This window comes from Coregonus clupeaformis, chromosome 17, assembly GCF_020615455.1.
Source record: "Coregonus clupeaformis isolate EN_2021a chromosome 17, ASM2061545v1, whole genome shotgun sequence".
NCBI lineage: Eukaryota > Metazoa > Chordata > Actinopteri > Salmoniformes > Salmonidae > Coregonus > Coregonus clupeaformis.
In genome coordinates this window covers 66,400,939-66,425,634 of record NC_059208.1, presented here as the reverse complement: position 1 = coordinate 66,425,634, position 24,696 = coordinate 66,400,939, and the positions used below count along the sequence as shown (strand labels likewise).

The 24,696-nt window shown below is 44.0% G+C and overlaps 1 protein-coding gene across 1 annotated transcript in view; it reads left to right on the top strand.

Annotated features, from left to right (window-relative positions):
• LOC121586878 (nucleolar GTP-binding protein 2) overlaps nt 1-24,690 on the top strand; it is a 30,349-nt gene extending 5,659 nt beyond the window's left edge. Inside the window, exons 5-16 of the mRNA XM_041903895.2 lie at nt 2,703-2,887; nt 4,515-4,581; nt 6,025-6,183; nt 11,524-11,637; nt 12,405-12,533; nt 16,729-16,833; nt 17,593-17,751; nt 21,557-21,664; nt 22,101-22,603; nt 23,151-23,227; nt 23,802-23,884; nt 24,064-24,690. Of these exons, the coding sequence (XP_041759829.1) occupies nt 2,703-2,887; nt 4,515-4,581; nt 6,025-6,183; nt 11,524-11,637; nt 12,405-12,533; nt 16,729-16,833; nt 17,593-17,751; nt 21,557-21,664; nt 22,101-22,603; nt 23,151-23,227; nt 23,802-23,884; nt 24,064-24,207 (1,833 nt within the window). The 3' untranslated portion in view covers nt 24,208-24,690. The remainder of the gene's footprint in view (nt 1-2,702; nt 2,888-4,514; nt 4,582-6,024; nt 6,184-11,523; nt 11,638-12,404; nt 12,534-16,728; nt 16,834-17,592; nt 17,752-21,556; nt 21,665-22,100; nt 22,604-23,150; nt 23,228-23,801; nt 23,885-24,063) is intronic.
• Nucleotides 24,691-24,696: the final 6 nt, after the last annotated feature.

Below are 24,696 nucleotides of genomic sequence, written 5' to 3'. Positions count from 1 at the left end.
ACCATGTGATGGCTGGTGATGTAAAGCCATAGCAAGTTAGTTTATTTCAATAGCAATTTGTGATGAATAAAATGAAAGGCTTCACTGAAATCTAACAATACAGCTCCAACCATCTTATTATCCATTTATTTTTAACCAATCATCGGTCATCTGAGTCAGTGCAGTACAAGTTGAGGTCCCTTCTCTTTAAACATGCTGAAAGTCAGTAGTTAACTTATTGTAAAATCGTTACTCTGTGTATCTCAGGTAACCTATTTCTTAGAGCTTGGTTACACCAGACTGAGCGTTCAGTCCGGTTTAACCAGGCTATATTTGTGAGGTGAAATATGCAAGGGTTGGCAGGTCAGGTGGTATCTTCCTCTCCAACCGGCCTATTCCCACTCGTTTTGCTCCGCTTCACCATGAACCAACCTGCCTGTATCGAGTTGTTTCGCAAGAGAGAGTTCGATGCAGCGGCCAACTTTGCACCTGCCCCCGGTGATTTTGCTACACGACGTTCCTGTAGATTGTTCTAAAACCATTATTTTCTCAACCGTAATAGCCTATGCATTATGTTGATTCATGCTATGAAAGTATCTGCCTGTCCCTTTTTCGCGGCCGGCTGCTGTGTGAGCGAGCCACACTCACGCCCTCTGCTAACTGTGCGCACGGTGGCGCGAGAGATGCATTCTGAGAAGCACAAGCATATGACCATTGATCAAAATGCTGTTGCAGGGAAATTACAGCTTTCAAAGCATCTACTGTTGTTTTAGTTACACCTAGCGCTGGAAAGTATTTGTAGGACATTAGCCCACATTTTACTGATGGATTAATCAATTATCCTACATGGCTATATAGCAATATCATATTTAGATTTAGCAATCTAGCTAAATGTTTTGAGTTCCCACTTCCACAGGATGTGAATTATATATATATATATATATATATATATATATATATATATATAGCCTATAGCACAAAGATCTTGGCAAATTCTCTGAAGAGCCTAAAATACATCGGATAATTCTGGATCCTATTTTGACAGGTTGCACATAAAAATATCAATCATGCGTTCCCTGGATATGTTAGATGAAATAATAGCTTACTTTTTTAATCATAGGCTACCATCTCGGTTGTCTTACTTGGCACTGGATAGTTGTCTAGAGCCCTGCCACCAATGTGCAGTGTATGTCCTTGTATTTATTGTTATCGAGCAACATGGTAAAATGTATCACAATATGACCATATCGCCCAGCTCCAAACAACACTTCTGTCCGGTTCTTCATGTTGTTGACTGAGTTTGTGTTCTTTTCCCTCTAAATAGCTCCATATGCGTGCAAGACTTTCAAGACGCTCAAAGCTGTTGGAGATGAATGGTCTTTTCCTATTTTACTCTCCCTCCTTTCCTCACTCCTCCTTCCTCCTCTTGCCATTTCATGTCTTACGCCATTTAGGGAATTGAGCCCCATGCCAAGGCAATGTGAGCAAGTCCAGATATGTTGCATTTTTATTTATTTATTGGATGTCAATTTTGGTTCTCTCTCTTCTGATCTGTTCCTGATCTTCACTGAATGTTCTCGCCAAGGTCTTTGTCAGGTGTCTTATTCTATTTCATGGTGATGTTTTCACCATAGGTTCTGTCTTCAGTCGGTAACACATATTTTGCTTTTCTTTTTCCCCCTCAAGGATAAAAAATGGTCATTTACTGTTAGATTTGAATTTCAAATGCCAGGCTTAGCTTTAGAAAACTGCAAAACGAGACCAGACGGGGTGGAAGAATGAAACGGGAGGTGATAGACACATGGTTTTAGAAAGAACAACCTCCAAAACATACTGGCGGATGGTCAAGGTGAAGCTGAAATCTTAAACATCATTGCTTTTGACAAGATCCGTAAACTGTTTGTTTTCTCGATCTCTCCGTGTTGCTATAGGACTAAGGCTGCCTTTTACAGCTGCGTTAGAGGGTAATTTAACTCCTAATCAGATCTGGCTCAGACAATGCAGTTTATTGACAGTTTCACTGCATACTTGGGGTTCTGTGTGCTGTGTTTGTTCTCCAGAATTGTTTATTGGTGGAACCCCTGGAACATGGCCACCAGCTCCATTGCATAAAGCTTTGCAGTTTGCACCAACTAATTATAACCTAATATATACCTCACACGGAACACACATGGAATTCTACATCACTGTTCATTCTCTCCACTACTGTTCCAACTGTAACCCCTCCAAGCCGTTGGGTTTTTATTCTGCTTGTTTCTTCGCAATGAGAGAGAAATTAACTTTTGCTTTAGCGGAAGCATTTATTTTGCTTTGCACGCAGCGTTACAAAGCCTCACTCTGTTATACAACACAGGCGGCGGTAAATCTGATGGGCGTGCACAGCGCTGCTCTCCTCCAGCCCTCTGGGTTGTGGTTTGTCTAAGGCAGCAGAACAACTTGCAGACATTTTTAAATTTTGAGGACATTTATGGTTATAGAGATCAGACACCCATTGGAGGAGACCATAATAAGAGAGCACAGCACAGACTGAATCACATCTATTGTAAAGTCTTCCCCGTCTGTCTCCCTCCTGCTGCTTCTCTCCTTTGGAAGCAACTGTCATAGAATGGCCTCTCAAATAGATTTATCCTCCTGTTATCTAACCAGTGCAGCCTCTGTCAAACAATAATTTTGACAATCATTATATCTCCCCATCTCCTCCCCTTGGCCACCGTCTTCTGCAGAACTCTAAGGTGCACATCCTGGACACAGAAGGCTTTGAGACTACGTTCGGGCCCAAGGCGCAGCGTAAACGACCCAACTTGATGGTGGGAGACATGAAGGACCTGGCGGAGCAGGCCGAGGTCTCGGCACAGACCTACAGCGCTGAGAAGGACCGCGACCTGGTCACAGAGGACGACGGGGTCAGGTGAGTGCAGTAGCTCCTGGGGTCACTCACCCTAATGTCACTTTGGCACTGTGAAGTCTGTCACTGACTACGGTCACTGATGTCACTTTGACTGACAGTGACAATGCCTTCAAACCGCACTGTGCTTTTTCAGGTATTCAAAGTCTACCATTAACTACTAACATTTACATTTACGTCATTTAGCAGACGCTCTTATCCAGAGCGACTTGCGAATTGGTGCATTCACCTTTATAGCCAGTGGGATAACCACTTTACAATATGTTTTTTTTTTTAGGGTGGGTAGAAGGATTACTTTATCCTATCCCAGGTATTCCTTAAAGAGGTGGGGTTTCAAGTGTCTCTCCGGAAGGTGGTGAGTGACTCCGCTGTCCTGGCGTCGTGAGGGAGCTTGTTCCACCATTGGGGTGCCAGAGCAGCGAACAGTTTTGACTGGGCTGAGCGGGAACTGTGCTTCCGCAGAGGTAGGGGGGCCAGCAGGCCAGAGGTGGATGAACGCAATGCCCTCGTTTGGGTGTAGGGACTGATCAGAGCCTGAAGGTACGGAGGTGCCGTTCCCTTCACAGCTCCGTAGGCAAGCACCATGGTCTTGTAGCAGATGCGAGCTTCAACTGGAAGCCAGTGGAGTGTGCGGAGGAGCGGGGTGACGTGAGAGAACTTGGGAAGGTTGAACACCACAGACGGGCTGCGGCATTCTGGATGAGTTGTAGGGGTTTAATGGCACAGGCACGGAGCCCAGCCAACAGCGAGTTGCAGTAATCCAGATGGGAGATGACAAGTGCCTGGATTAGGACCTGTGCCGCTTCCTGTGTAAGGCAGGGTCGTACTCTCCAAATGTTGTAGAGCATGAACCTACAGGATCGGGTCACCGCCTTGATGTTAGCGGAGAACGACAGGGTGTTGTCCAGGGTCACGCTAAGGCTCTTCGCACTCTGGGAGGAGGACACAACAGAGTTGTCAACCGTGATGGCGAGATCATGGAACGGGCAGTCCTTCCCCGGGAGGAAGAGCAGCTCCGTCTTGCCGAGGTTCAGCTTGAGGTGGCGATCCGTCATCCACACTGATATGTCTGCCAGACATGCAGAGATGTGATTCGCCACCTGGTTATCAGAAGGGGGAAAGGAGTAGATTAGTTGTGTGTCGCCTGCGTAGCAATGATAGGAGAGGCCATGTGAGGATATGACAGAGCCAAGTGACTTGGTGTATAGAGAGAATAGGAGAGGGCCTAGAAAAGAAAGAAGGGATACTGGTCTGTAGTTGTTGACATCAGAGGGATCGAGTGTTGTTTTTTTGAGAAGGGGTGCAACTCTCGCTCTCTTGAAGACTGAAGGGACATAGCCAGCAGTCAAGGATGAGTTGATGAGCGAGGTGAGGTAAGGGAGAAGGTCTGGAGAAGAGAGGAGGGGATAGGGTCAATCGGGCAGGTTGTTGGCCGGCCGGCCGTCACAAGTCGCAAGATTGCCATTTTAAGTTTACTACTACCCCAATTCCATGATTGATACTCATTTTCTTTGTTTTGATAATATAGCCTAGCTTTTGACTGTATGTTGGACCACATGAGCAGTTCCAGTCTGTGGTTATTGTTAGGGTGTGGCACCTGTTGAACTGTATGTTATTTATCTACACACAGAGAGGAAGCTCGTGAGGAGATCTTCAAGAAGGGCCAGTCCAAGAGGATCTGGGGAGAACTCTACAAGGTACAGGATCTTTCCATTTGATTGATATAGGAATGTTTTATTTTAGTTCACCTTGATATTTCCTAATAGATACTGCATATGGTGCCGGTATCAGGGATGCAAACTTGCCACTTTTCTGTGATATTCGCCATTTTGATCTCAAATTATGTCATCCACAGGAATCTTGTAGATCCGTAAATAACTTTTTTTGGAGGGGCCTGACAAAGTACGCAGTGTATCACCCATTGAGCTATTAAAGAAGGGAGTGAACCGATCTTCTCCATGGAAGGATCTCAATTGTATACTCCTCGCGTCCTCTCTCCTCGCCTCCATCTCAAAACCCATTTAGAGTAGAAGGTCAGAGGGGAGGGACCTCATCCAATGGGTTTTGGGAAGGAGGTGAGGACGCGATGAGTATGCAATTGAGATTCTCCCACTGTGTGTTCACTAATGTTACCTTCTCTGGCGGCTTCTATATAATTACCTTCTCATCACTCACTTTGTTGCTGACTGGGAAATTTGGAATGCAACTCAAGTTAAGCAACCTGTTTTGAAGTAATGCTGCGGTACTAGTTGATAAGATGCACATTATATAGTTGCATGTATGTTTCAATAGTGCAAATGATTATACACAAAGTTTTTAACGTTAGCTTGCCAGCTACGTTAGCATATAAACTGGCAAGCTAAGATTATCACCCACCAATGAATAATGGTGTATGTTTCTCATATCGAAATTAATGACAGAATGCATCCCTACGCTTCCTACAAATAGAATATCAGCGTTCAGAGCGTGATGTCCAATATGTCATAACAGAATGCTTCATCTAATAATATGTGTGACAGCTGTGAGCAGCCAGCCATTAGCCTACTTAGCTGTTTCTCTCTGTCCGTTCTTTCTGTGCATCTCTATACATTTTCAAATGTTATTTAGCCATGATGGCGAGCAGGGGTGTGCAAGCAGTGATGGGGTTTCTGTTACATTTGTTTAATTATTGGTGCGACTTGCAGTGCGAGCGAAGTGGATACGCATCTTTTTCATTTCGCCTGTAAGAACAAGCAGGCCAGTCTGACTAGGCTTTGCTGTCATGCAGCCTCCGAGTGTCACTGCCATAGAGGAAAAGCGGACCACAGTGACAGTCATGCTTGCGCCTTTACATCACTGAAAACCGCAAGTTTCTAACCCAAACCACTTTCTACCGCGAATTGGCACTCATGTTATATAATTTTATAAACCATGTCGCAGGCTGTTTTTAAACTACTAATAGGCACATTTTCATGCAGTTTACAGACTTTCTGCATGTTCCCGTGTGAAAAATGTGTCTCCTATTTGGGCCCTCGCCAGTTTGCATCCCTGAAGTATAGTGATTTGAGATGAGTTTAGATCAACTAAGAACTCTTTCACTCCTGGTTAAGCCCATACCCTGACTCTGCCTTCCTCTCTCAATCTCCCTCCTTAACTCACAGGTGATAGACTCGTCCGACGTGATCATACAGGTGCTGGATGCCCGAGACCCCATGGGTACGCGCTCGCAGAGCATCGAGACCTACATGAGGAAGGAGAAGCCCTGGAAGCACCTGATCTTCGTACTCAATAAGTGCGACCTCATCCCCACCTGGGTCACGGTAAGAGACCCCTTTACGTTATCCTGAGACCAACGCACATGTGTAGTGGGGTAATAATTATCGTATATGCGTATTACACTGAACAAAAATATAAATGCAACATGTAAAGTTTTGGTTCCATGTTTCATGAGCTGAAATAAAAGATCCCAGAAATGTTCCATACTCACAAAAAGCTTATTTCTCTCACATTTTGTGCACAAATTTGTTTACATCCCTGTTAATGAGCATTTCTCCTTTGCCAAGATAATCCATCCACCTGACAGGTGTGGCATATCAAGAAGCTGGTTAAACAGCATGATCATTACACAGGTGCACCTTGTGCTGGGGACAATACAAGACCAGTAAAGAACAAGAAGGCCTGCACACTGTTAAAGGCCACTCTTAAATGTGCAGGTTTGTCACACAACACAATGCCACAGATGTCTCAAGTTTTGAGCAATTGGCATGCTGACTGCAGGAATGTCCACCAGAGCATTGAATGTTCATTTCTCTACCATAAGCCGCCTCAACATTATTTTAGAGATTTTGGCTGTAAGGCCAACCGGCCTCACAACCGCAGACCACGTGTAACCACGCCAGCCCAGGACCTCCACATGTGTCTTTTTCACCTGCGTAATCGTCTGAGACACCCAGACAGCTGATGAAACTTCGTTTGCACAACCAAAGATTTTCTGCACAAACTGTCAGAAACCGTCTCGGGAAGCTCCTCTGCGTGCTCGTCATCCTCACCAGGGTCTTGACCTGACTGCTGTTCGGCGTCGTAACTGACTTCAGTGGGAAGTGCTCACCTTCAAAGGCCACTGGCACGCTGGAGAAGTGTGCTCTTCAGGGATGAATCCCAGTTTCAACTGTACCAGGCAGACGGCGTGTATGGCGTCGTGTGGGCGAGCGGTTTGCTGATGTCAACGTTGTGAACAGAGTGCCTCATGGTAGCGGTGGGGTTATGGTATGGGCATGCATAAGCTATGGACAACGAACACAATTGCATTTTATTGATGGCAATTTGAATGCACAGAGATACCGTGATGAGATCCTGAGGCCCATTGTCGTGGCATTCATCCGCCGCCATCACCTCATGTTTCTACATGATAATGCACGGCCCAATGTCGCAAGGATCTGTACACAATTCCTGGAAGCTGAAAATTTCCCATTTCTTCCATGGCCTGCATACTCACCAGACATGTCACCCATTTAGCATGTTTGGGATGCTCTGGATCGACGTGTATTACAGCATGTTCCCGCCAATATCCAGCAACTTCGCACAGCCATTGAAGAGGAGTGTGACAACATTCCACAGGCCACAATCAACAGCCTGAACAACTCAATGCGAAGGAGATGTTGCGCTGCATGAGGTAAATGGTGGTCACACCAATACTGAATGGTTTTCTGATCCACGCCCTTACTTTTTTTAAGGTATCTGTGACCGACAGATGCATATCTGTATTCCCAGTCATGTGAAATCCATAGATTAGGGCCTAATGAATGTATTTCAATTGACTGATTTCCTTATATGAACTGTAACTCAGTAAAATATTTGAAATTGTTGCATTTTATATTTTTGTAAAGTGTCTCTTGCGTCTCATAAGACAAAACAATTAGCTTATTAAAATGTATCTGACTCCAAAAGAGATGGCAATATGCAAGAGACTACAGTTGAGTTACAGTAATAGGCAATCAAGAAATGTCTGAGAATGGAATTCTAAATAGAAGTGTATTTAATTACTTTGTAAAATGAATGGATTCACATACAAGGCATAACGATGAAGTTACGAGCATTACAAGGCATTATTCCAAGCATATCGATCTTAAGGTTAACTTTTAAGAAAAAGAATGAACAAAGAGATGCCTTAATAGGCTGGAGACCTAGAAGCCTAGGAAATGAGAATTGATCATACAACCTTCCTCCATGGACTGGATACAGGATGAGAGAGAGAACAACATACCTTGATTCCATTGATACCATCTGTAACGTAAAGACAACTACCATTGACCAATCAAACGATACCAGGTTTACAGTAACCTGATCACCAAGGCCCAATCTCTACAGGGTGTCACAGCATTTAAAGGCTTGTGTGGGGTATGAGACCATTGTAAGGAAGACATAATTCCTGAGAAGACAAAATCCCTTTGCATATAGTAATTCAGAGTTCACCCTGTACAGATACAAGTTACCACAGATCATACATCCATATAGATAGCATCAGTTTTCCTCGCCATACAGCTCCAGGTGACAGAGCACATAAATTATGGCCGAGCCCAGAGGTGAGACCAAGTCACTATTATTCGAGTCACAAGCAAGTCTCAAGTCACAAGGTTCGAGTCTCAAGTAGAGTCCCAAGTAGAACGGGTCGAGTCCAAGTCGTGCATTCTGAGCAAGTCAAGTAAAAAAAGATCTACAGTGGGGGGAAAAAAGTATTTAGTCAGCCACCAATTGTGCAAGTTCTCTCACTTAAAAAGATGAGAGAAGCCTGTAATTTCCATCATAGGTACACGTCAACTATGACAGACAAAATGAGAAAAAGAAATCCAGAAAATCACATTGTAGGATTTTTAATGAATTTATTTGCGAATTATGGTGGAAAATAAGTATTTGGTCAATAACAAAAGTTTCTCAATACTTTGTTATATACCCTTTGTTGGCAATGACACAGGTCAAATGTTTTCTGTAAGTTTTCACAAGGTTTTCACACACTGTTGCTGCATGCAGATCTCCTCTAGAGCAGTGATGTTTTGGGGCTGTCGCTGGGCAACACAGACTTTCAACTCCCTCCAAAGATTTTCTATGGGGTTAAGATCTGGAGACTGGCTAGGCCACTCCAGGACCTTGAAATGCTTCTTACGAAGCCACACCTTCGTTGCCCGGGCGGTGTGTTTGAGATCATTGTCATGCTGAAAGACCCAGCCACGTTTCATCTTCAATGCCCTTGCTGATGGAAGGAGGTTTTCACTCAAAATCTCACGATACATGGCCCCATTCATTCATTCTTTCCTTTATACGGATCAGTCGTCCTGGTCCCTTTGCAGAAAAACAGCCCCAAAGCATGATGTTTCCACCCCCATGCTTCACAGTAGGTATGGTGTTCTTTGGATGCAACTCAGCATTCTTTGTCCTCCAAACACGACGAGTTGAGTTTTTACCAAAAAGTTATATTTTGGTTTCATCTGACCATATGACATTCTCCCAATCCTCTTCTGGATCATCCAAATGCACTCTAGCAAACTTCAGACGGGCCTGGACATGTACTGGCTTAAGCAGGGGGACACGTCTGGCACTGCAGGATTTGAGTCCCTGGCGGCGTAGTGTGTTACTGATGGTAGGCTTTGTTACTTTGGTCCCAGCTCTCTGCAGGTCATTCACTAGGTCCCCCCTGTGTGGTTCTGGGATTTTTGCTCACCGTTCTTGTGATCATTTTGTCCCCACGGGGTGAGATCTTGCGTGGAGCCCCAGATCGAGGGAGATTATCAGTGGTCTTGTATGTCTTCCATTTCCTAATAATTGCTCCCACAGTTGATTTCTTCAAACCAAGCTGCTTACCTATTGCAGATTCAGTCTTCCCAGCCTTCTGCAGGTCTACCATTTTGTTTCTGGTGTCCTTTGACAGCTCTTTGGTCTTGGCCATAGTAGAGTTTGGAGTGGGACTGTTTGAGGTTGTGGACAGGTGTCTTTTATACTGATAACAAGTTCAAACAGGTGCCATTAATACAGGTAACGAGTGGAGGACAGAGGAGCCTCTTAAAGAAGAAGTTACAGGTCTGTGAGAGCCAGAAATCTTGCTTGTATGTAGGTGACCAAATACTTATTTTCCACCATAATTTGCAAATAAATTCATTAAAAATCCTACAATGTGATTTTCTGGATTTTTTTCTCATTTTGTCTGTCATAGTTGATGTGTACCTATGATGAAAATTACAGGCCTCATCTTTTTAAGTTGGAGAAATTGCACAATTGGTGGCTGACTAAATACTTTTTTCCCCCACTGTACCAAAAGACCAGCTATGCTACTAATTGTTGCTTGATGCCCCCCACACACGCACGCGCGCACATGCAATGCATTTTCAAAACGAATACAGTAATTACAATAATTTGGTGTAATTCCGTAGGCCTATGTTAGTGACCAGATCGAAGAAGGTAAATATATAAATATAAAATACAATCGGTAGGCTATATCCCCAAAACCACTGCCCTACTGTAGCTCACCCGACCTGTGTTGATTGACAATTTGCTGGTCCAATCAGAGGGCCGGGTGTGCGTTTCACTAGCCAACCAGTTTATTTTGCAAATGCGATGCTGTCTCTGGCTGCGTGGAGAGTAGTGACAAAACGTTACAAAACCTGCCCAGATCATTTCAAGTCTTAAGTCGAGTCTTAAGGCTCCAAGTCGAAGTCAAGTTTCAAGTTTGATTTTCTATCAAGTCGTGTCTCAAGTCATCATCAAATTTGTGGTTTGAGTCAGACTCGAGTCCAAGTCATGTGACTCGAGTCCACACCTCTGGCCAAGCCTACACATGTACCCTGTTCACGCTATTGTGCCGGCCCAAACTGTACTGAGCTGGCTTTCTTTTCACATTTGTCTATTTCAACATGGTTCCAGCAACTATGGCGGATGCGAAACCAAGCCAGCTCAGTCCAGTTTCGTTTGGCTCAGTAGTGTGAAAAGCCCCAAAACTGTGAATATGTGCTCGAAAGACTAATACACGATCAAAAGACTGGCATTGCCTTCTATGTCAATTGTTTTCTGGAGTGAGTTGATGTTCTCAGGAGTTTTTTTTATGTGAGTAGTTCTCCACAAATTGCTCTACTTTGACAAAGGATAGCCTGTGGCCTCAAATAACGTGTGTGTGGATTCAGGGGTCACCAAAACAGGAAGGATGGTGTGTGCGCCAACTGTTTTTATGATGTGCTGCAGGATTTTGCTCTAGTGCCAGTAGAATACACTACAGATGCACTGTTCAGCACACATTATGAATGAATGTCAGACTTAAATTGAAATGACACATTGTTTGTGCCTGTGTTGTTAAATGGGCTTATTCTTCAGTGCTAATTTTGGGTAACCACCCCTTTTTTCCCGCTCAGAAGTATATTATTTACTCCATCAGCATCAGAGAAGATGCTGCCCTACCCTAGAGTAATGATACATTTCTTGACATGTATTTTTCAATGGCCAACTGAATTGTGCATACTTGCACGATATTTGATGGTTTGACATTCGCCTAGTTTGCAGTCTACGATCTACACACTTTCCTTTCTACTGACACACGTGCTGTGCAAACTAACTAACATTTCACATAGAGTCCATGTCTGTCTGACTTAAGTCTGTCTGTTTTGTTGTTTTCGAATCAGAGACGCTGGGTAGCCGTGCTCTCCGCGGAGTACCCCACCCTGGCCTTCCATGCCAGCCTCACCAACTCGTTCGGCAAGGGCTCCCTCATCCAACTCCTCAGGCAGTTTGGCAAGGTAGGCACAGCATTCTCACGAGTCCCCCACTCCACACAGCCCGAACTAATTTCCCCATTTGGTTAAAAGTAGGTCCCTAAGGGACAGAGGTAGGTACAAATGGCCCACTTTTGTCCTGGCACCCTACTCTAACCACCCTTATGAGCTTACAGCTCCGCACAGGATCCTCACATCTGCTGCCGAGCTGTTTTTGGTACGCACTGGCCATAAAACAGGGCCTTGGATGCTCAGAGGAGAGCACAGGCTTAGTTAACAAAGACGAAAGGAATCTCGCTGACACTTTCTCTGTTGGGTTTAAGATAACCGTGTTGAGTAGAAAACATACCAATGTTGCCATGATCGAGCTGGACATTAAAGAGCCTTGCATGAAGTGTGTGAACCGAGGTTCTTTAGGCATTCGCCCCACTCCAAATAGGTTTAAGTTGTTGGCCTCGGCTCACAGACATGTTGGAGAGATAATGAAGCGAAGAAACGGTTTTTAAAAATCGCTGTTAGAATTTACCTTTCGGGACAAAGTGGAGAGACTAATATGTATACCTACCTCTTGGTTTTGACATATTTTTGATCCATGGTGTAGACTTATCTGCTTCCAGTAGCTATTTTTCTCCGGTGAAAACAAGCTTTTTTAGATTACATGGTCACATGTTTTATTAGTATTGGCCTCCGTCAAAGTACGGTCTAGAGTTGTTGCTGTCCGGAATTGAAGACAGGCTAAGTATAGACTATTGTTCTGGAAACTGCTATTTTAACTTGTTTTGCCTCTTCAGCTCCACACAGACAAGAAGCAGATCAGCGTCGGGTTCATAGGCTACCCCAACGTGGGAAAGAGCTCTGTCATCAACACGCTACGCTCCAAGAAGGTCTGCAACGTGGCACCCCTCGCCGGGGAGACCAAGGTATGTTATCATTCCCCTCAAAAATACCTTCAAAATAAAAACACTTGAACATAAGCCCATATTGATACCTGGGTGTCATGATGAGCAATTTACATACGTCCATGTTATCTCAATGATGGCCAATGCAGGGGGGACAATCTCACACAATTCCCTTGATTGCTAAGAGAGAGCACAACATGGGATGTTGCAGGCAGCACTGTTTGTGTATTAATGTGCTACTCATACCCTAAGTAACTTCCCAACGATGCGCTGAAGTATATGTATTTAAACCCTCCGTCTCGACTATATACGTCTGAATACCTGGCAGAGACGTGGCCAAAAAGCAAGAAAAACAATAACCCTCTTCCTTAATTTCCTCTCTCTGGATCGGTTTATCCTGTTTGGAACCAAATGGTGGATCTGGAGGTCTGGAAATCCCACTGAGGGAGATACTATCGGAGTTGGCCGTCTGTTGCCAGAGCTGTGAGCGCGCAAAAGAGATGTTTTTTTTGGGGGGGGTGGATATATCAGATCGGCGCCTAACCAGCAAGAGTTTATCGCCCAATGCGAGGTGGCTCTCTCCAGAGGCTGCTAGTGTCTGTGGCCAAACACAAGGTTGCTCAGCATTGGGCTGGCCTTCCTGTCTCGCTCTCTCTCTTTCCGGTTGGGGATATGAGTATTGGTTTTCAGGCAGGGGGAAAGAAGCTATGTGATTCTCAATACAGTAGCCAGCTCCTCTCAAAAGAAGGGGAATAGACCTTCTGACCTTGATAGACCTTATGACCAGGAGTTGGAACTGAAATTATTATTTTCAAATAGTTTTGTCCATAATGTTTTTCGTTCCGTTCCGACCAGCAAAATAAAGTTCTGAACCGGTTCGAGAGAAGAAAAAAAACTAACAGTTTTTATATCATTCCTTTCTGTTCCTTTTTAAACCTCTGAAATCAATTTTTTTCATTTACCTCAACCTCGATTAAATTACTTCACCAATGGATAGAGCCACTTGCTATGGAGCAGGCAAGCTATGTACATGCATTGGACAGAGAAGTGTAGTGTAGGGTGCGCGATGCCACTGAAATTTTGTGGGTGAGGAGAGTGCTGGGCATCTTGTTCTTATGACATGCATTATCTGAATTAGGCCTACAGAATTATACCTATTGAGGAGTGGCTTATATGAAGGAACTTTTAATGTCTTTGAATTTCAGAGATTTGGCTTAACTAACATTGGACCAGATCTAGCTAGCTAGCTAACAAGCTTGTGTGTGCAGAGTGGCACCATAATTAATATAAAAACACGTCTTACATTTTTGTAATAAATTAAATGTGAAACGTGATAACTAGTATCCTTAACTAGCATTGATAAAACATATCTAGTTCATTTCACTGATTGAGACCGATACAACATTGCGATCTCTAAATCTCTACGACACCGGGTCAGAGAATGAGGAAGTGGATATAATCTAGTTTCTTATGATTCTAGGCATTATCAAGTGCTTGTCAAATTGTGAATGAGAGACTGATGAAGTGTGTACAGCCTGCACAAAAAATTGAGCAGAGCTCATGCCTTTCATGCAACTTTTTTCAAATCATCATTAGTCGCATCATGCAGCCTTAGAATGTATTGAAAATCAAAACATAAAGCCCAACGTTTGTATCACAACTAAAGTTACATAAATATCTCTAAATTAACCAGATATGAGTACTTGTTTCTTTGTTAACCGCACAACACAGAATAGCCGCATGGGCGCACTCCCTCAAATCGTTTAGAGAAAATATCCTTTCTATTTTATTCAGCTATGTTAAATTGTATTCCTCATACTATAAAATAATGCCATGGAATTCTAAGCAAATCTTGTCTGCTAAATGAGTGTAGCCCACAGCCATATGGCATAGCCAGATCAGGACCTAACATATGGACAACTCAGAGTATGCTATTCAGTCTGAAATAGACTACATTTTCTTCAAATCATGTTTCTTTAGACCTGTCTAAAATAAATAATGGATGTATTGTGAAGGTGTAGGCTATATTACATGGATTTATTATACTTTTTAAAATGGCTTGTAGGCTATGTGTGGAAGCCAAGAGCTGCTAAATGTTAATTAACAGTCAATTACCGTGAGACTGGCAGTTATTTGCTTGACAATCACCGGCTGACAACATTTTGTGACTGCCACAGCCCTAGTCCTGATCACAGACGACGATGAGACAGCCTAGGAAGGAGTGTGGTGCCAGGACAAGAACCTTTCCCTCCAACGTGCGCATGACAAAGGAGCTGATTGTGGACTACAGGAAAAGAAGGGCTGAGCACACCCCCATTCACATCGACGGGGCTGTAGTGGAGCGGATCGAGAGCTTAAAGTTCCTTGGTGTCCACATCACTAAGGACCTATCATGGTCCAAACACACTAACACAGTCGTGAAGAGGGCATGACAGCGCCTATTTCCCCTCAGGAGCCTGAAAAGATTTGGCATGGGACCTCAGATCCTCAAAAAGTTATACAGCTGCACCGTCGAGAGCATCCTGACTGGTTGCATCACCGCTTGGTATGGCAACTGCTCGGCATCCGAATGCAAGGCGCTACAAAGGGTAGTGGGTACGGCCAAGTACACCACTGGGCCGAGTTCCCTGCCATCCAGGACCTCTATACCAGGCGGCCATAAACATTATCGGACTCCAGCCACCCAGGTCATAGACTGTTCTCTCTGCTACCGCACGGCAAGTGGTACCGGAGCGCCAAGTCTGGGATCAAAAGGCTCCTTAACAGCTTCTACCCCCAAGCCATAAGACTGCTGAACAGTTAATCAAAAGCCTACCCATACTATTTTGCATTGACCCCTTATTTTATGTATATGCACTGAGTCTCTTGCACAGGCTTGATGTACACTCACTTGACTCTAACCACACACTCACACACACTACACTGACACTCCTTCACATTCCTTCACATATGCTGCTGCTATCCTCTTTATCTATGCATAGTCACTTTACCCTTTACTACATGTACATATTACCTCGACTAACCCGTACCCCTGCACATTGACGTGGTACTGGTACCCCTTGCATATAGCCTCATTATTGGGATTTTATTATGTTACTATACTGAACAAAAATTTAAATGCAACATGTAAAATGTTGGTCCCATGTTTCATGAGCTGAAATAAAAGATCCCAGAAATGTTCCATACACACAAAGCTTATTTCTCTCATTTTGAGCAGAAATTTGTTTACATCCCTGTTAGTGAGCATTTCTCCTTTGCCAAGATAATCCATCCACCTGACAGGTGTGGCATATCAATAAGCTGATTAAACATCATGATCATTACACAGGTGCAGCTTGTGCTGGGGACAATAAAAGGCCACTCTAAAATGTGCAGTTTTGTCACACAACACCACAGCTGTCAAGTTTTGAGGGAGTGTGCAATTGACATGCTGACTGCAGGAATGTCCAAGAGAGCTGTTGCCAGAAAATGGAATGTTCATTTCTCTACCATAAGCCACCTCCATTGTTTTATAGTTGGCAGTACGTCCTACTGGCTTCACAACCGCAGACCACGCGTAACCACGCCATCCCAGGACCTCCACATCCGGCTTGTTCACCTGCGGGATCGTCTGCGGGTGTGCTGAGGAGTATTTCTGTCTGTAATAAAGCCCTTTTGTGGGGAAAAAGTCATTCTGATTGGCAGGGCCTGGCTCCCAAGTGGTTGGGCCTATGCCCACCCAAGGCTGCACCCTTTCCCAGTCATGTGAAATCCATAAATTAGGGCCTAATTTATTTATTTCAATTGACTGATTTCCTTATGAATTGCAACTCAGTAAAATCTTTGAAATTGTTGCATGTTGTGTTTTTATATTTTTCCTTTAGTTTATTTAGCAAGTTTCTAACTTTTTTAGTTTTGGTTAAGGGCTTGTATGTGACATACAATTAGATTTGAGTTCGTCTGACTCTGGGTAAGTAGACAAAGCTCAAACTAGCAGTATCCCTTTATAACGACATGTTGTACATCGTTTTAGTGTTACTGGGGTGCGCTCTGAATGGCCTGTCCTCTTTAAGATCATCTGTTTTGTTTATGTTGATGCAGTAGGGTCTTCATTTCTGCTACATTATCAAATTAAATGTTATTGTCCCAAACCGGTGAATTCTTGTGAATAAGCTCTGAGTATAAAATCTTTAGACCCTGTGACTTAGTTGATCTTGGGCCCGGTCTCTTCTTCCAGGTGTGGCAGTACATCACCCTGATGCGACGCATCTTCCTCATCGACTGCCCCGGCGTTGTTTACCCCTCTGAAGACAGCGAGAGCGACATCGTGTTGAAAGGAGTGGTATGTTATTATTCTTTCCCATCAATAATATATATTTTTTTGTTTGTAGTAAACCATTATAAAAACATTTGAGCAGTCAGAGTTATACAGTGAGCTCAAAGTATTGGGACAGTGGAAAATTGTTTTGGCTCTGTACTCCAGCACTTGAAATGGTTAAAGTGCAGACGGTCAGCTTTAATTTGAGGGTATTTTCATCCATGTTGGGTGAACTGTTTGGAAATTACTTTTTGTACATGGTCCCCCCATTTTAGGTGACCAAAAATATTGGGACAAATACACTTGTGTATTAAAGTAGTCAAAAGTGTAGTATTTGGTCCCATATTCATAGCATGCAATGATTTCATCAAGCTTGTGACTACAAACCTGTTGGATGCATTTGCTGTTTGTTTTAGGTGCGTTTCAGATTATTTTGTGCCCAATAGAAATGAATGGTAAATAATGTATTGTAGCATTTTGGAGTCACTTTCATGGTGAATAGAATGTTTCTAAACACTTGTACATTAATGTGGATGCTACCATGATTACAGATAGTCCTGAATGAATAGTGAATAATGATAAGTGAGAAAGTTAGATGCAAAAATATCATACCCCCCTCCCATGTCATTGTAATGATGAGAGGTTAGCATGTCTTGGTGGTATATGTGTCTAACTTTCTCACTCATTATTTTTATACTTCCATGTCTAAACCTGTACCATTTCTAACCTAACAATTGTATGCCTCACTGCTGTTTCCCTGACGTGTCCTGTCCTGTTTCTCAGGTGCAAGTGGAGAAGATCCGTAACCCGGAGGAGCACATTCCGGCGGTGCTAGAGCGGGCCAAACCAGAGTACATCCAGAAGACGTACCGCATCCCCACCTGGAGCTCCCCAGAGGACTTCCTGGAGAAACTGGCAATGCGCATGGGCAAACTCCTCAAGGTCAGGGCCTGGGTCATATTAATTAGTGCACACTGTAGCAATTTCTTTACGGAAAACAAAGTGTTTGATATTGGACAAGCTCAGATAGTCCCTCACTGTTTTCAGTCAGTTTTCTCTCGTTTGGTACTTAATTAACATAACCCTGGAGTGTATCAATGGGGGCTGAAGTCACAGTCCAGGGTCATTGTCTGTAGCCTGTTGGTCGCCCCAGATCTGTTTGTGCTTCATAGCCAACTCCTATGGTTGTTGTTAGGCATTCTAATGGCCTTAGGGATTGGCAAGACGGCACAGATCTGAGACCACCAGGCTACATTGTCTGGGCTGCTTGTCTTCATTTCTGACCTCATCTTTCATCTGTCTGAATTAGCTTTATAACTGTTTGTGGTCAATGGAATTTGAATGTCACAATATACTTTAGTCCTGAAAGGTGTATGTTATCTTCAGGCTTTATCTGTGTATTTGACAAGCTGTAGGTCAGTGGTAAAAAATGATCTTCCGTAAACATAGTCTATGTTTTTGTATGTGACATTTCTTGATCAGTTTGAAATTCTACACTTGACCCTAATGCTTATTTGGAACCCATCATGCCAAGTAGCACATAAGTTCTACAGTTGAAATCGGAAGTTTACATACACCTTAGCCAAATACATTTAAACTCAGTTTTTCACAATTCCTGGCATTTAATCCTAGTAAAAATTCCCTGTCTTAGGTCTGTTAGGATCACCACTTTTTTTAAGAATGTGAAATGTCAGAATAGTAGTGGAGAGAATGATTTCTTTCAGCTTTTATTTATTTAATCACATTCCAAGTGGATCAGAAGTTTACATACACACAATTAGTATTTGGTAGCATTGCCTTTAAATTGTTTAACTTAGGTCAAACGTTTCAGGTAGCCTTCCACAAGCTTCCCACAATAAGTTGAATTTAATAAGAGTGAATTTTGGCCCATTCCTCCTGACAGAGCTGGTGTAACTAAGTCAGCCTCCTTGCTCGCACACGCTTTTTCAGTCCTGCCCACAAATGTTCTATAGGATTGAGGTCAGGGCTTTGTGATGGCCACTCCAATACCTTGACTTTGTTGTCCTTAAGCCATTTTGCCACAACTTTGGAAGTATGCTTGGGGTCATTGTCCATTTGGAAGACCCATTTGTGACCAAGCTTTAACTTCCGGACTGATGTCTTGAGATGTTGCTTCAATATATCCACATAATTTTCCTTCCTCATGATGTCATCTATTTTGTGAAGTGCACCAGTCCCTCCTGCAGCAAAGCACCCCCACAGCATGATGCTGCCACCCCCGTGCTTCATGGTTGGGATGGTGTTGTTCGGCTTGCAAGGTACCCCCTTTTTCCTCCAAACATAACGATGGTCATTATGGAACAGTGGCTTCTTCCTTGCTGAGCGGCCTTTCAGGTTATGCCGATATAGGACTCGTTTTACTGTGGATATAGATACTTTTGTACCTGTTTCCTCCAGCATCTTCACAAGGTCCTTTGCTGCTGTTCTGGGATTGATTTGCACTTTTCGCACCAAAGTATGTTCATCTCTAGGAGACAGAACACATCTCCTTCCTGAGCGGTATGATTGCTGCGTGGTCCCATGGTGTTTATACTTGCGTACTATTGTTTGTACAGATGAACGTGGTACCTTCAGGCATTTGGAAATTGCTCCCAAGGATGAACCAGACTTGTGGAGGTCTACAATATTTTTTCTGAGGTCTTGGCTGATTATTATTAAATTTTTTTATTGTCATTTAGGAGACGCTCTTATCCAGAGCGACTTACAGTTAGTGAGTGCATACATTTTTCTTTAGATTTTCCCATGATGTCAAGCAAAGAGGCACTGAGTTTGAAGGTAGGCCTTGAAATACACTGCTCAAAAAAATTAAGGGAACACTTAAACAACACAATGTAACTCCAAGTCAATCACACTTCTGTGAAATCAAACTGTCCACTTAGGAAGCAACACTGATTGACAATACATTTCACATGCTGTTGTGCAAATGGAATAGACAACAGGTGGAAATTATAGGCAATTAGCAAGACACCCCCAATAAAGAAGTGGTTTTGCAGGTGGTGACCACAGACCACTTCTCAGTTCCGATGCTTCCTGGCTGATGTTTTGGTCACTTTTGAATGCTGGCGGTGCTTTCACTCTAGTGGTAGCATGAGACGGAGTCTACAACCCACACAAGTGGCTCAGGTAGTGCAGCTCATCCAGGATGGCACATCAATGCGAGCTGTGGCAAGAAGGTTTGCTGTGTCTGTCAGCGTAGTGTTCAGAGCATGGAGGCGCTACCAGGAGACAGGCCAGTACATCAGGAGATGTGGAGGAGGCCATAGGAGGGCAACAACCCAGCAGCAGGACCGCTTCCTCCGCCTTTGTGCAAGGAGGAGCAGGAGGAGCACTGCCAGAGCCCTGCAAAATGACCTCCAGCAGGCCACAAATGTGCATGTGTCTGCTCAAACGGTCAGAAACAGACTCCATGAGGGTGGTATGAGGGCCCGACATCCACAGGTTGCTACAGCCCACACGGCAACTTATTTGCCAGAAACACCACAACCCGCGGCACCCTGTGCTCTTCACAGATGAAAGCAGGTTCACACTGAGCACATGTGACAGACGTGACAGAGTCTGGAGACGCCGTGGAGAACGTTCTGCTGCCTGCAACATCTTCCGGTTTGGCGGTGGGTCAGTCATGGTGTGGGGTGGCATTTCTTTGGGGGGCCGCACAGCCCTCCATGTGCTCGCCAGAGGTAGCCTGACTGCCATTAGGTACCGAGATGAGATCCTCAGACCCCTTGTGAGACCATCTGCTGGTGCGGTTGGCTCTGGGTTCCTCCTAATGCAAGACAATGCTAGACCTCATGTGGCTGGAGTGTGTCAGCAGTTCCTGCAAGAGGAAGGCATTGATGCTATGGACTGGCCCGCCCGTTCCCCAGACCTGAATCCAATTGAGCACATCTGGGACATCATGTCTCGCTCCATCCACCAATGCCACGTTGCACCACAGACTGTCCAGGAGTTGGCAGATGCTTTAGTCCAGGTCTAGGAGGAGATCCCTCAGGAGACCATCCGCCACCTCATCAGGAGCATGCCCAGGCATTGTAGGGAGGTCATACAGGCACGTGGAGGCCACACACACTACTGAGCCTCATTTTGACTTGTTTTAAGGAAATTACATCAAAGTTGGATCAGCCTGTAGTGTGGTTTTCCACTTAAATTTTGAGGGTGACTCCAAATCCAGACCTCCATGGGTTGATAAATTTGATTTCCATTGATAATTTTTGTGTGATTTTGTTGTCAGCACATTCAACTATGTAAAGAAAAAAGTTTTTAATAAGATTATTTCATTCATTCAGATCTAGGATGTGTTGTTTAAGTGTTCCTTAATTTTTTTGAGCAGTGTACATCCACAGGTACATCTCCAATTGACAAATGATGTCAATTAGCCTATCAGAAGCTTCTAAAGCCATGACATCATTTTCTGGAATTTTCCAAGCTGTTTAAAGGCACAGTCAACTTAGTGTATGTAAACTTCAGACCCACTGGAATTGTGATACAGTGAATGATAAGTGAAATAATCTGTCTGTAAACAATTGTTGCATGCACAAAGTAGATGTCCTAACCAACTTGCCAAAACTATAGTTAGTTAACAAGAAATGTGTGGAGTGGTTGAAAAACAAGTTTTAATGACTCCAACCTAAGTGTGTGTAAACTTCCGACTTCAACTGTATATAAGGACCCTCCATTTATTCCTACTTTATTTTATTCTCATGTTTCCCTAATGCATTATCTGTGGCAGGGGGGTGAGCCAGACCTTCCCTGTGTCTCCAAGATGGTGCTGAACGACTGGCAGAGAGGACGCATCCCCTTCTTCGTAAAACCCCCTGGTTGTGAGGGAGAGCATGAGGTGAGAGGTGGACAAACGGCTGCAATAAAACCCTCTGTCTCGCATACCAAAACAAAAAGACATTCCCAACAGTAATGTTAGCACATGCTCTGGTTATAGTCTGCCACCCTCTGGCTAAATGTAAAATATCATCACATGCATTGCCAAGATTGGGCAAGAGTGCATGCTTGTATGGTCACATTGACTGACTTTGCTCAAGTTGTTTTTATTTGATAAGTAAAAATAGATATAAAGCTGCTCAAGCCGGGGACAACAATGCATACATTAAAATGATTGAGGCTAAAACCCAAAGTCTTATTTCCGTTATGGTCCTCTCAGGTGAGCAACAAGATGGCATTGTTTTTAAATCCATGCAAATGAATGTGCTAGTGCGCACTTCAGAAGAATCGGAACCTAGCCATGATTATGAAAGCTGTACTGACTGGTGTGTTTTCAGGGCAAGGAGAAACTCCCAGTGGAGGGGGCACCAGAAGGTACAGAGCGTGTACAGGAAGGAGCAGCAACAGAGGAGCAGAGCGAGGAGGTGGTGGCTGCAGTGTCGGCCGAGCAGGAGGCCCAGCAGCAGCAGAAACACAAACATGAGCAGGTGCAGAAGATCCTCTCCAACGTCCGGCAGAACTTCGGTAAGATCAATGTGGCGCCCGAGTTCAACGACGATGACCTGGCGCCCGTGGAGAACGACAACCTAGTTTTCTCGGACCTGTTCGGCTCGGACGTGGAGAAGGATAGCGAAGATGAGGAAGAGGAAAATGAAGAGCAGGGGGATGGGGAGACAGCAGCTGGAGACGCTGAGGCCTCCGCCACCACCCCAGCCGGTCAGCCTGCCAAGGTGGAGGAAAAAAAGAGTTCACGTGAGACGATCCGCGAGCTGGATGGGAAGATTGCAAAGTACAAGCAGTTCCTGGACCGGGCCAGACTCAAGCGCTTCTCCGCCATCCGGTTTGTCTTATTCTTCTCAGTTCTCCCCACCACTTATCATTTCAGTCTTGTTTTGAAGATGTTGGCTTATAAAATGATAAAGCACATCAACCCCAGAGCTTGTCCAAAAGACGGGCATAGATCTGGCCCAAATGGCACCCTATTCCCTATATAGTGCACCAAAAGTAGTGCTCTATGTAGGAAATAGGGTGCCATTTGAGATGAAGTCCTAGAGAGAGAGATGAAGGGTGCCTGGGTCCTTTGAGGTGAAACATGCCACGTTTTCCACTGTCCAGGCAACTGGGGATTGGCAGCTGCTCATACCGTTCTGTCTGATCGATGGGGTTTTCATCACCATTTATGTCACGTTGTTTCGCACACTCACCCACCGTCTCTCTCGCTGGTGAACTTTAGCTCAATCCCTCGCTCAACAATGTCAAATAAGAGTCGTCTGCGGCCAATTTGCTTTCCATTGTCGGCTCAGTGAATTCCAACGGGACTGTCTGGATGTGTAGGAAGTAATGAGATGATATGTGACGTCTCTTTCTACTTTTTTTTTTTTTTACAGGATTCCGAAGGCACTCTCTGACAAAGTGCTCACAGACATGAAAGTGAAGCAGGCGGCGAATAAACCACAACCTAAAGGTAACAACTTCATTTCAACTTGTGATTTTCCTTGGTGTGCTTATGGCCAACCTGACATCTCAAATGCAGGGGTTAAAGTTCTGTCACTGTGATGGATTTCTGTCGTATGGATTCTTTTTTGTTATATTTCCAATTGAAAAGGACTGGAATTGGTCAAACTTGCAGTTTAATACATGTACAAAATGATCTTCTTTTCCTAAAAGCATGATGGTCATTACTTTTTTTTTTTTTTTACATGAAAGGGGAGGTTAACTTGGCTCTGCAGACAATCAATCTGAGATCGACTTAAGTTTCAGTCATGTTTTTTTTGTTGTTGCTTTAACCCCGGTAAATGTATTCCATCAAAAATGAAAGGGCACCTTCCTTTACACAAAATACACAGACTTTACAAGTCTTCATGGGTAGCAGCAGATAAAATATATCATTGGAGTAGATATTTGGCCAAAGACCACTGTCAAACTGAAACCAAACAAGCAATCATACCATAAAAATAGAATGGGAATGTCCTATTAACTGTTTTAGTAATTCCATGCCTATGGGTCATCCACTTACTGGCCAACCATTTGTTCCTCAGCCGTAACACAGGTCGGCAAGAAGAGGAAAATCGAGGAGGCGGAGGAGCCAACGCGTCCACACAGAAGTCTAACATCCAAGCAGGTACTGCGTGTTCCCTTACCCGCTGTTTGACGTCAAACAGACCCATCTATCTAGACTGGATGCCTCCGATGGATGGCTGCTCACCTACCGCTAATGTTAATGGAATGAAGGAAGGCACTGTTCTTCCTCAGGCTTCAATCTCACTCATTTGTCTTCTTTATCTCCCTCTCTCTCTGCAGAGGAGAGCAGCGGATCGTGCTCAGAAGGTGAAGAAAGTTGGAACACGCTATTACGAAACACACAATGTCAAGAACAAGAACAAGAACAGAAAGATTCCTACGGCGCCCAGTGAGGGCAAGAAAGCCAAGAGATTGAAGCGCTAGTCTGAGGTCCAAGAGACCAAACTGGGACATTTTCTAATAAGTCCTTATTTTAATGACCCTGTCATTGTAATTAATTGTTTGAAGGTGTCTTGGTACCTACCCTTGGTATCTTGATGGAAAGTGATTTGGGTGAGGGGGCATTGAGTGCATTAGGTTCTTATTAATCTCTTAATCAAGTGAATCACTTGATGCATTAACCTGATCCTGAGTGACCTTCAACGAAGTGACACAATCACTGTTGCGTCAAACTATTACTTAAACTTATATGGAGCTTCACTGCGAAGTGAAAGGCTGAGTGTCATCCTTTCACTTTGCAGTGCAAAGCCTGGGTGCCAGTCTGTTTTCGTTCTTTTGCTAACTCCTTATGGAACTGTCAAATTTGGCATGACAATTCCATGAGTTGGCAAGAGAGCAGAAACTCATTGGCACCCAGGTTATGTACTGCACTTTTGAAAAAAACATCTTCAAATCTACAATGTCATACCATAA